This window comes from Pollicipes pollicipes, unplaced genomic scaffold (genome assembly GCF_011947565.3).
Source record: "Pollicipes pollicipes isolate AB1234 unplaced genomic scaffold, Ppol_2.1 Scaffold_7261;HRSCAF=8764_pilon_pilon_pilon, whole genome shotgun sequence".
NCBI classification, from domain to species: domain Eukaryota; kingdom Metazoa; phylum Arthropoda; class Thecostraca; order Pollicipedomorpha; family Pollicipedidae; genus Pollicipes; species Pollicipes pollicipes.
The window spans coordinates 18888237-18899388 of NW_023597054.1; the positions used below are offsets into that span (position 1 = coordinate 18888237).

An 11152-nucleotide genomic window follows, 5' to 3' on the forward strand; every position below is an offset into this window, starting at 1 on the left:
ACAGGACCCTCTGTTAGGTGCTGTGACCCCCTGAGAGATATAGGGGCTCCGACCATTGCCAATCACTGGCCCCGACTTTGAAGCTGATTGGGAAGTGAGCCCTCAGGCCCACATCGATACGGAGCGTACTGTGCGGTACTAGTGGTGTGTGACCGACAAACTGGCCCATATCGACTCAATGGCCCCTGACCAACGCGCAGAGCCTTCTGGCTGGCACTATAGTGCCCGGTCGTGCGGGCCAGGGCCCCTGAATATGACCTCCGGCCGGCCTTTTAGCCCCTTCAGACCCTCAAATTAGGCCCTTGATCGTAGGTCTCAGGGGCCTTTTCGAGCCCCTCGGAGCATAAGGGGAGGGGGATACGTGTCCCCTATGCCCCCTCTCCGCTGTGCCTGCGCCACCGGCCCAGACGTTTGTACTTCGTATGCTCCAATGCCAAGCGCCCCACCACAAACGCTGCCGGCCGCCCGCTTGGCTCAATGCCAGAACGGTTCAGCTGATTAGATGCGGCGGGCAACACATGCGCTAGACGGGCGTGCACAAAACTCGTTGCCTCTCTTTGAAGTCACAGTGGCATCGCTCTCAGCTTGAACGTCTAGCTGCAGCAACAGCCCAGCCCTGTGACAGGCGATGAGCAGGTTGCGACAATGTTCAGGTGCGCGGCGTGTGCAGGAGGTGGAGAGGAAACTGTGGGTGTGCACCAACGATCCTGGGTTTTCGCGCGCCGCTGCCACAAGGTCAGCGCGTCGCTCAGACCAACGGTACGCGTCAAGGGTCGTCTCAGTGGGTGCGCGTCGACCGAGCGCAGCGCGCGTGAGCGCGCCTTGAAGTCCGAACGTAAACTCGCGGCGCCTGCCATGACGACCCCCGTTCCGTTTCCGTACGAGGCGCAGCCGGTGTCTGCAGAGTTTCAGAAGCGAATGTCAGCCGCGTACCCCGTGTTCGACCCGGTGGGCCTGGCTCCGTTCGGCCCCACCGGCTATATCATGCCGGCGGACGCCAGACCGTTTCTGGAGCAGCACTACAACGCGCCGGTCGGCCCGGACGACGTGTGGATCGTCACCCTGCCCAAGTGCGGTGAGTTGGCTCCTGTTCGGTACTTGCTGCGCCCTGTAGATTGAGACGGATCGAAGGGATAGACACAGACGGGACTACGGGTCTGTTCCTGTTGCTCCTTTTACCTCCTCGAAGCTCATCCGAACGAATTTGATTGTTCCATGCCCCTCCATGCTCCTCAAAGCTCACCTCAGATTCCAACAGCTTCCCCAGGAATACAATTTTTCGGAGGGGTTTCACTGGTTGAGAGGTTCTTGAGGAGACTATGGTAAACATCGGTGGTGCCGGTCATTCATACGCTTTTTTGGCTCCATCTGCCGTCACACAACAGCAATAGGAGACGGTTGTATTTTGGTCCACATAAACTTTATTGTGATATATTTTGTACATATTTTAAGTGACGAGTATATATATATATATATATATATATATATATATATATATATATATATATATATATATATATATACATGGATGCATACAAATATGCATATAGCCATATATATATATATACATATTCATGTATACACTCGTATATATCATTGATCATTGTTATGATAATGTATTTAGCTGTGTTTATGTTTATTTGTTATCTGTGCAGTTGTGCTCATATTTTTCCAAAATTATGAACTTTTTTGAGCCCGACGATTAATGCTATTCACTGTCAATGCATCAAAACTGTTCGTTCAAGTTGCGCGCAGACAGCTGTTGCATCCCCTTAAAATCGCTTCCGTGGCAGCACGTTTTACTCTAACTCCGCTCTCCTAAAGAAGCGACGGGGACAAAGTCCATGTATTTTCCCACGATGGTTAGAATACTAATTGTACCATTTAGTCTTGATTTTGGTTCTTGTGCGATATTTGGAACCAGGACTGCACCTCAAGCGGACTTCAGCCCGTCTCCAAATTTGGAGCCCGATCCACCCTTGTCGTTACAGATGTGACCCCGTACACTCATGGATGTGTGAGGCTCGTAACGTATGGATGGGGCGGGGGAGAGACACGCACAGGCCGATGCAACCACGCAGGGTTGGCAACCTCGTGTGCTTGTTTCGGAGGCGTATTGAACCATCGAACAAGATAAGTGAAAGGGGTATGCAGCCTTTTTCGTACGTGTTGCTCATTGTCAAATCAGACGCTCCCAACTTGATCGGCAATACCAATTTTCTCGAAATCCATCCGACTACCTCAGAATTTTGATTTGACATAGGTGCTCTTGCGGGAGAAATCTCACTGGAATGCCTGCTCACGACTATGAAATGCCTTGTTTTTCCAACGTGTGCGTTCTGTTATGTTTGCAACACACTAGTTTGCCAAAATCTTTGCGTAATAAATGCTACACGAAGGCCTGAAACACTTTTCGGAGAGAAATGTGTGCAAACATGAAGCTTTCGCCGCGCGAAATCAAGGAAACGTTATAGATGGCTTTGGTTTATCCCCTAAGGCGTTTGGCAAAGTGGCTCTTCACGAATCGCACTTTGGCTTTGAGAACCGGAGCATCTCATGGTTTAAAGTCACGCACTGGCTCAAACTTTAACCAGTGCACTTCTCGGTAACTGTCTCTTGCCGTCCGCTGTGACAATCACAAACGCTCATTTATACTGACGTCACCCATACTAGTAGAGGTGCCGCTCATGAGGCCGCAGGCTGGAGGCAGGTTAAAATATCTCAAAAGTAATACCTGTAACCTGTCACAGCCGGCAACGGCAATCCGCAAATTCTGCTGCCGTCATGAACAAGGTCATTGGAGTTAAATGACGACGGTGGTTGTCATGCCGACGACGGTCGCAACAACTGCAGTTATCGCGGACTCGGATTACACTTTGAGGCTATCAAATCAGGAATTGTGTAGTGCTGCTACCGAGCGTTCACACTGTGACTTTGACTCACGTTACACTGTAGTTATATCGCCTGTTAACACCTGTTTACACCTGTAACACCTGCTACACTGTAGTTATATCATATTGTTATAGATACAGATCATAGACCCGGCGCCGCCACCGATCAAGTTAATGACAGGACATCGGATGACCTTAGATGGAGTACTTTACCCCCTAAATGTAAGTTATAGCGCATTTTGGCTGGTGCTAGATAGCCTCTGCGCCTGTGAAAAGCGACGTAGAGGTAAGAAAAGTATGATTTCATCTCGTTTGACCGGACCTGACGCGCCATCAACAAGAGCAAGTAAAGAGAAAAAGGGCATTGTAGTCATTTTATGTTACCTTAAGAGCATTTTTAAAAAATAGTTTCAGTGGTGTGAGCTCGTGTGACATCAGAGTACCCAATTCAGGTTTATGATTGCCAAGCGTCGAAGATTATGAACACGCCAGCAAACTCCGATGTCTTCTAATTCATCTATTGTGAAACTGACAGCGGATCGCGCCAACCCTACGTACCCTCCCGTACCCCCCCCCCCCCCCCCCCGACAAACACACACACACACAAACACATAGGCAAAAGTGGGGAAGCTACCGAAGCTGCTTAGAAAGGAAACGCGGCAAGTAAAGTCAACCGGAACCTCATATTACACTCATAATGAAATTCGCAAAATCCATACACGTGGCACTTTTGTTGCCTTTCAATTTCCTTTCTAAATGAGTCATTGACTAGGGAACGCCTTGCGGGGAACATCGGCCAAGGTTCCCTGTTTCGCAAGAACCCAAGGTTTCGCACCAGCTGGTGCTCTTTTTCGAGTTTTCTGCGTCGGATTTAAGTGTAGGATGCTTTGTCAAACTGGTGTCCTCAGACGGAGCCATAGACACCACTATCGCAAATAGCCTCGGACGGCTTGTGTTCTGTACTCCAACACGAAAAAGGCGACGTTATCAGTCCTTCAGTCGATTACTGACATCATGACGGGTTGGACAGTGTCGAGATCACTCAGTGCCTTGTGGACGGTACATTTGCCTGCACCAGCCAGCTGGTTTCACGCCTTTGCCCATTCCCGAAGCATATAGCTTCTGTCGCTTCCCCACTGGTTCAACAAAACAAAACAAAAACACAAACACAAACACAAACACAAACACAAACACAAACACAAACACAAACACAAACACAAACACAAACACACACACACACACACACACACACACACACACACACACACACACACACACACACACACACACACACACACACACACACACACACACACACACACACACACACACACACACACACACACACACACACAAGTAGGGAGCGGCACACTGTTTAAGCTTATGTGCAAAACAAGATCGCAAGCACGTATGAGCCTGCGATTCTGACAGCACAGATGTATGTCCTCTCTTCCGTCGAACATCGCTCGTCTCGGTCCGCTATGACACAGCGTCACTGATACCTAAGCCAGGTTTTGTTCCGTCTCGTGCAACTCTCACAGCTATGGAATTTTACGGTTCCCTGTGAGAAAAAGGAAAGCAATGTTATGTTCACTTTGCCTGCTGGCAGTGAAACAGGTTCGATCAAACATCTTGTGTGCAAACACCCTGCAAATTATCCGTCAGGACGCATAAAGCATTGCACTTCGTGTGGTTGAAAGCTGATAATGTTGCATTGCCCGCAAGGACATCGGCTTCGAAAGCGCGCCGGTCGGGCCGGTCATGTTCAATTTTCAAGCCTCCTCACGTTTCAGCTTATATCAAGTCAACGTCATGCCCTAGGCTCAAATCGGTTGGTATAACTATCTGTTCTTTATGCTATATGTAAATGAAATACGCATCTTAAAAAGTCAGTGAGGGGCAGGCTATTTAGTTCTGTGGTGTGCTGCTACTTTAACGATGAACAGGCCATTTTGTTATCAAGTTTATTCTTCCTCGGACCAAATACACGGGTTATCTATTGTAAACCGCAGGAAATGACAGGCTTAGAATTTGTATTCCCAGAGCGAGCTGGCCCTGCTCGTGCACCGCCCCGGCACACCCTTCAGTGACCCATTGCTTCACCACACGTTTGTTTTCGTCGGGCGACCTTGCAGGGTACTCTGCGCCGTGATTTCGCGCTCTTCGAACGGGCGCCGGACGGTTCTGGTAATGATCTCGCCGGGTCGCGGTACAGGCCATGGTCTCGTGTTCGGGGAGCTCTAGTCGGCTGGGTCGAGATCGAGGTGTCCCGGCTGAGGCCTGAGGTCGAGCCGGCTGGGGCTCGAGCTGTCCGTGCCAGCTCCATCTTAGTCCCGCTGGGACCGATAACATCACGCGGCGATGAGTACATCCCACAGGCGGAGCTTGGCCATACGTTTGGTAACTGTCAGCGGGATTGGAGCATCCACGCCTCATCGGCGGGGCCAGAACGCTGCGAATCCTCAGAAATGATGGTGGTGCAGCTGCATCCGCAATCAGCCGCATGTACCCGTCTGCGCTTGGCCAACAACCTAAAGCAGTAATCTGAGGCATTACCTGGTCCTGAAGCATCACCTGGTCCCCGGGCATCACGTGGTCCTGAAGCATCACCTGGCCCTGAAACATCACTTGGTCCCCGGGCATCACCTAGTCCATCACCGGCCATCTCAGCTGACACGCACACATTCCGAGTGAATCGCACGGGTCTCGACTGCAAAAAAAAACTGCATCGTTGTGACTCAGCTGTGGGTTCATGTGTCATTAAATTTAATTAAAAATGCAGCCGTGTCGCGCAGCTGTTCGCTGATGTATATTGTTTTATTCAGAAAAAATAATTTCCCAAAGATGCGTTGGCTCTACCCGGGCGAACGGAAGCTTCTTTCAAGCAGATTCAGGCCGACAGAAAAACGACACGAAACATGATTGACAAAAATATAAAGACACCGCACGAAAAACGATTGGTTTCAAAGACTCATCAATTCAATTTCGGTAGAACCGGTGATGCATTTACTGCATAGTGCCATGGACCCAAAATTATCCGTGTTCATCTCAGGCTATCTCTGATCCAATGACCTCAGACATCTGATATATTTTTGAGGTTTCTCATGTTTTTGTGACGTGGGAGTACGCGTCATCCAATCAGGCTCTGTATTGTTCGCGGAGCTTCATAATCGCTGATTTATTACGTCCAGACGTCACGAATAACTTTGGTTGAAAACTTGCTGGAAACTTCACTCAACTCCAGACGGTGGCCTGATCGGAACTGGTATTTGTGACTGACTTGGACTGGTAAGCAATCACACCATTCGATGAATGATGCAAAAGGAGCTCAAACATACGGAGGAAACCACAATTCACGGCATTCACAGCTAACCTCAACGTGCGAAGACGCCATAGATGGATGACCACCACCAAACAGTTTCCTTCATCGGAAGTTGTTGCAGCCATAACCTCGATAACACTGTCGCTCGATATTGGTACGGCAAGCCTTGTGAAGATACCAGGAGCAATATTTTGCTCATTGGTGGCGTACTGGTCCCGTGATGCTGTCCGATGACTGTCAGTCCTCGACAAGCCGCCGCCGCACGGGCTCTGCGTTGGCTAAACGCGGGAAGCTCGCAATGGGTCGGCACCGTGACACGGGTATGTTGTCGATGAGCGAAATATCGCGGGCTGCTGTGCGGGCAGCCACAGTCCAAAAACGTCGCGGGCGTCCGGTGTTGGCGCATATCACGGCAGCGGCAAGCACACAACGCCGAGATGGTCGAGTGGCATGATATCGTGCACGTGATGGGCTTACAATGGGTGGCTTGAGGTGACGGCGGTGAAGGGCACACAGCTCTCGCTGGCCCACCGTATGGTCGCTTTTTGAAAATAGATAAGGCAGTAATATTAACTTACTTCTTCGTAAAAAATCAGGAAAGTGGAAATATAGTCAGGCTGATATTTCGGCAACATGCCCTTATCGAAACGTTAGCAGAACATTTTGCTAATGTTTCGATAAAGACAAGTTGCCGAAATATCGAACTAACTATATCTCCATGCTCCCGGTTTCTTCCAGGAGTAAGGCTAATACTACTGTCTTATCTATGTGAATAATGTTCCTCGCTATTACGTTGAACAACTGACGTAGCTTTTTGAGAATGTTGCCTCAGGGTTTCTCACAAAAAAGTGTAATAATGCTAATGATGAGTTTGCTTGTTGAGAGCACTTTACCGCACTTTACTTTCAGATGTACTCGTCAAACGACGCTAACAAGTTAGCACAAAGGACTGTAAAAGTACTTATTACTATACTATACTATACTATACTATACTACTATACTATACTATACTAAAAGTACTTATTACTATACTATGCTATATGGTTTTTACTATATGAGCAGTCGATATTTAGGTGAACTTGTTAAACAACGTTAACAAGCTAATATTGAGGCACATATGGATGTTTACTGATACCAGCGTACTCATACTCGTTAACTCGCACCTCCTGGCATAACGATGGTCGGCTATTTTCGAGTAACCTGTCATAATGCATTGAAACCGAGCGCTGACTCGGCCTTGAAGGCCTTTCTTGCTCATATCAAGCAACTTTACGAACACAAACTGCAGAAACACTGCCGCGCATCTTGCAATAAACCACGGTCTATGTCCGCCCCACACAGGCACCACCTGGACGCAGGAGATGGTGTGGCTCATCAAGAACGACTGCGACTACGAGAGCGCCAAGTGCCTGCTGTCTCCGGACCGGTACCACTTCCTGGAGATCTGCGCCATAACGGCTACACAGTGCCGCGAGGAGATCCGGCAGGGACAAAACCCGGTCAGCAAGCGACTCATGTTCACTCCGCTCCAGGAGAGACCCGAGCCCCGGTTCGTCAAGACACACCTGCCGCTGCACCTGTGCCCACCCACGCTCTTGGACACGGCCAAGGTGGGTGCTTACGTTAGAGTCAATGAAAATCTGGGTTGCTGTCCTAGAGTTGAACGACAAAGTCTACAAATGCTGGGAAACTAGCTTCATAACTTCCACGTTTGTGTTATCTGCCCCTAAAAGTGCCGTAAGCATACAAATAACTGTTAGGGATTTGCATTTGATTTCATTAAGACACCCTGCAATACGCAGCATATCTGAATCAGCGGAAAGCTTAAGCTTCTTACTGCCACAATTCTGGGTATCTCATTTTTCCGTTATCCAAAACCAGAAGCTCAGTAACATGATATATATATTAAGCACATTTGTCGATATATAAAACTGATATACTCGAAAAACTTGCATATGTCGTCCAAAAAATAACGGTGCAATGGCGCAGCTGTGGTGATCAGCATGAGAACCTGGCGTAGACGGTACTTTGGGAAGCATACATTCGAAGTCATATTAGGTTGTACTGGTGTCCGGACAAAAATTCGACTGGAAAGATTTTCGTGGAAAATGGTTCAACGAAAATAGATGAACGCCAAACGTTACCAGGGATATAGAAGTCGAAACGGAAAATGTCAAAGGAAAACAAAAACAAAAAGGGATAGAAATGAACGGGATTAGATTTAATAAGGAACAGTGAAAGAACAACTGCAAGCCACAGTTATAAAAGTCGGCGGGGGTGAAATCCAAATCGGATAAAAATTGAAAGGGATAAAAGTCGACAAAGATAAGAGATTGGAAAAACTTCACAAGTGAGAACCAAAACACCAGTTGGAGCAATGAACCAGAGCCTGGTGTTTGCAAAAAGTGTGAGCCAGGGAGCCAGAAAACCAGGGTCTCGTGTTTCTGTTAAGTGAAGCCAGGAGCTAGGCTCTGGTTGGTTACCAGGATCCCATATTCTTGCTTGCGAAAAAACCATTGAGCACCAGGAGCCTGGCTGTGGTACTTGCAAAAGCATCGATAGGATCCAGGAGTCCATGTTTGGGATTTACATGAATAACCAGCCGGGACCAAGAATCCAAGGTCTCGTTTTTGGAGACGCAAGTGAGAACCAGGAATGAACGATCGGAATCAGGTATCTATCTGCCCAGCACCAGAACTAACGAAGAAACGGAATCATCGAGGGACGACTATTAAGAGAATTTACATGGGTATAGATAGAGACAATGAGGGTATCCATAGCAACTCAACCACCTGGTAGCCTTAGGGCCCGTTGCGTGTGCTTTGGTCATGAAGGCTCGAAGGCTGACTTTCTGCTAGACGCGTTTGCCAGGTGAGCGCAGGCTGGCCCAAATTAGAGGATCCAGAAATGCAAGATAGTGAAACCTATTGAATCCACGGCCACATCCGACTGCAGTTAGCAACATCCCTTGCCAGGTGTCAATTCACTGAGGCTCTCCTATTAAATCCTCTCGACTATTTCCTCGGTTACTTTTATTCCAGTGGAGTTTATCGATGTCGAATTGTTGTCCGTCAGATTGTTTCCAATCTTACCTTATCCATGTCAACTTCTTTCCTTTTTCCAAGTCGAGTTTTACCCCGTCAATCTTTTGTGCTTTTATGTGTTTTTGCAATGTCTGTCGAATTTTATGACTTCCCACACTTTTCCGATGTGTTTATTCCAGTCGAACTTGATCCATGTCCATTGAATTTGATCCCCTTTAACTTGTTGTCCTGCTTCTTCTTTCCGACTAAACTTCCATTCCGGCCGAATTTTCCGCTCCCTATCCATTCTGATTTTTTTTTGAATTTTTTCATGGAGCTTTTTTCATCTGACTTTTTGTCCGGAAACCAGGTGTGTTAGCTGTGCAGTACTCCGTGTTGGCTTTCATCATGGACGTCCGGTTTTGAGTACAATCATGTGCAAATGTGCATCCCCCCGATGCGCTTTCCGCGAACTTCATGTGGGAATGCTCGCTTCATGCAGTTTTTTTAGATGCATATCTTCTCGTGGAAGCGTATGACAAACCAAACCGCGGCTTCTTGATCAATCTTTAAATTGATCGGGAAATCTTTAAAAAGATAACCTGTTTCGTACTAACTCCTGAATGCATTGCTGTCCACAGGTTATTTACGTGGCCAGAAACCCGAAGGACATGTGTGTGTCATATTTCAACCATCTGAAGGTGTTCGAAGAAAGAGACCCGAACATGTCCATAGACGAATTCGCCAATCTATTCATCGCTGGTGAGGTCAGCCAGCTGCCTTTCTTTCCGCACGTGCTGGAGGCATGGAACCAGCGGCATAACCCGAACATGTTGTTCCTCTTCTTTGAGGACTTGAAGCGTGATTTACGTGGTTGCATCAAGAAAGTGGCAGATTTCTTGGGAAAATCACTGACGGGAGAGCAGCTTGATGGGCTAGAGTCGCACCTGATCTTCAGCAGCATGAAGAAAAATCCGTGGGTCAACAAGAGCGTGATCCTCGCTTACTCCCCACTAACCGCTGAGCAGTTAGCTGCCAAAGAAGCGTCCTCACAAAAGACAGAGTTTATGCGCAAGGGCGAGACAGGGGACTGGAAAAAACACTTCAGCAAGGAGACTTCGGCCAAAATGGACGCGTGGATTGACAGAGAGCTTGCCGGCACCGAGATCAAGTTTGTTACGGGCTGAAAGCCGTTGTTGTGCCGTGTGGTGGACTTGGTGAGATGTTTTAGCTTTGCGGAGATGCGCCGATCACTTGCACGCTGAAATCCAGGTGTATCTCTTGAGAGTCCGGCCGGGTGCACATATTATTGGTCCTTATCGCTTGTGATCAGTGGTTACCATTGGGTATATACAACTGCTGGGTATGGGACAAAATCATTAGTTACCAGTTGGACATGAGCATGGAAAATGCAGTAATACGTTGTTTTTACTTTGCTTATGCTGGTCCGTTAACTTTTTAGCCAGATTTCAGCTGTGGATTCCTCGTGCGTGTTGGATCCTCGCTGAGGACAGGCACGTTTTGTACACGGTCGACGTCTGCTGCATCTGCTAGAGTTGGGCATTGATAATTTCCATGGCTGATGACCGTGATTGTGCAAAGCAAGATGTGTTTTGATTGACTCCCGAATTTTGTAGAGATGTGTGGATTCCTGTCTGTGGATACACATGTAAGCGCAGTGTCCGTCTATATACCTTGATGAAGACACAGTGACTGCCAATGTAGCGTTTGCGCGCGACTTTCAGCAGGCAAACACGCCGAGTTGTCTGAGTTTACGAACTGTATTTTGACATCGGCTACATGATTTCGACGGCAGTGTTCAATGCACGTCGTTACTCACAATAAATGGTTACGTTGATTAATGATTACTGGAATGTGCGAAGATAATGTTAAAGGTTAGGAACGGCACGCTATGG

General features: G+C 47.9%; 1 protein-coding gene across 1 annotated transcript; it reads left to right on the forward strand.

The window, feature by feature from the left end:
- The first annotated feature begins 696 nt into the window (after window positions 1-696).
- LOC119112004 (sulfotransferase 1C4) lies at window positions 697-11095 on the forward strand. Its single transcript, XM_037235931.1, has 3 exons — window positions 697-1075; window positions 7555-7823; window positions 9878-11095. Exons 1-3 carry the CDS (start codon window positions 856-858, stop codon window positions 10421-10423), a joined length of 1035 nt encoding a protein of 344 aa, XP_037091826.1. The 5' UTR covers window positions 697-855; the 3' UTR covers window positions 10424-11095.
- Window positions 11096-11152: the final 57 nt, after the last annotated feature.

Coding starts and splice junctions, on each gene's coding strand:
- LOC119112004 (XM_037235931.1), top strand. CDS start 856: ATGACGACCCCCGTTCCGTTTCCGTACGAGGCGCAGCCGGTGTCTGCA. Junction 1,076..7,554: donor CGTCACCCTGCCCAAGTGCG/GTGAGTTGGCTC, acceptor CGCCCCACACAG/GCACCACCTGGACGCAGGAG. Junction 7,824..9,877: donor CGCTCTTGGACACGGCCAAG/GTGGGTGCTTAC, acceptor TGCTGTCCACAG/GTTATTTACGTGGCCAGAAA.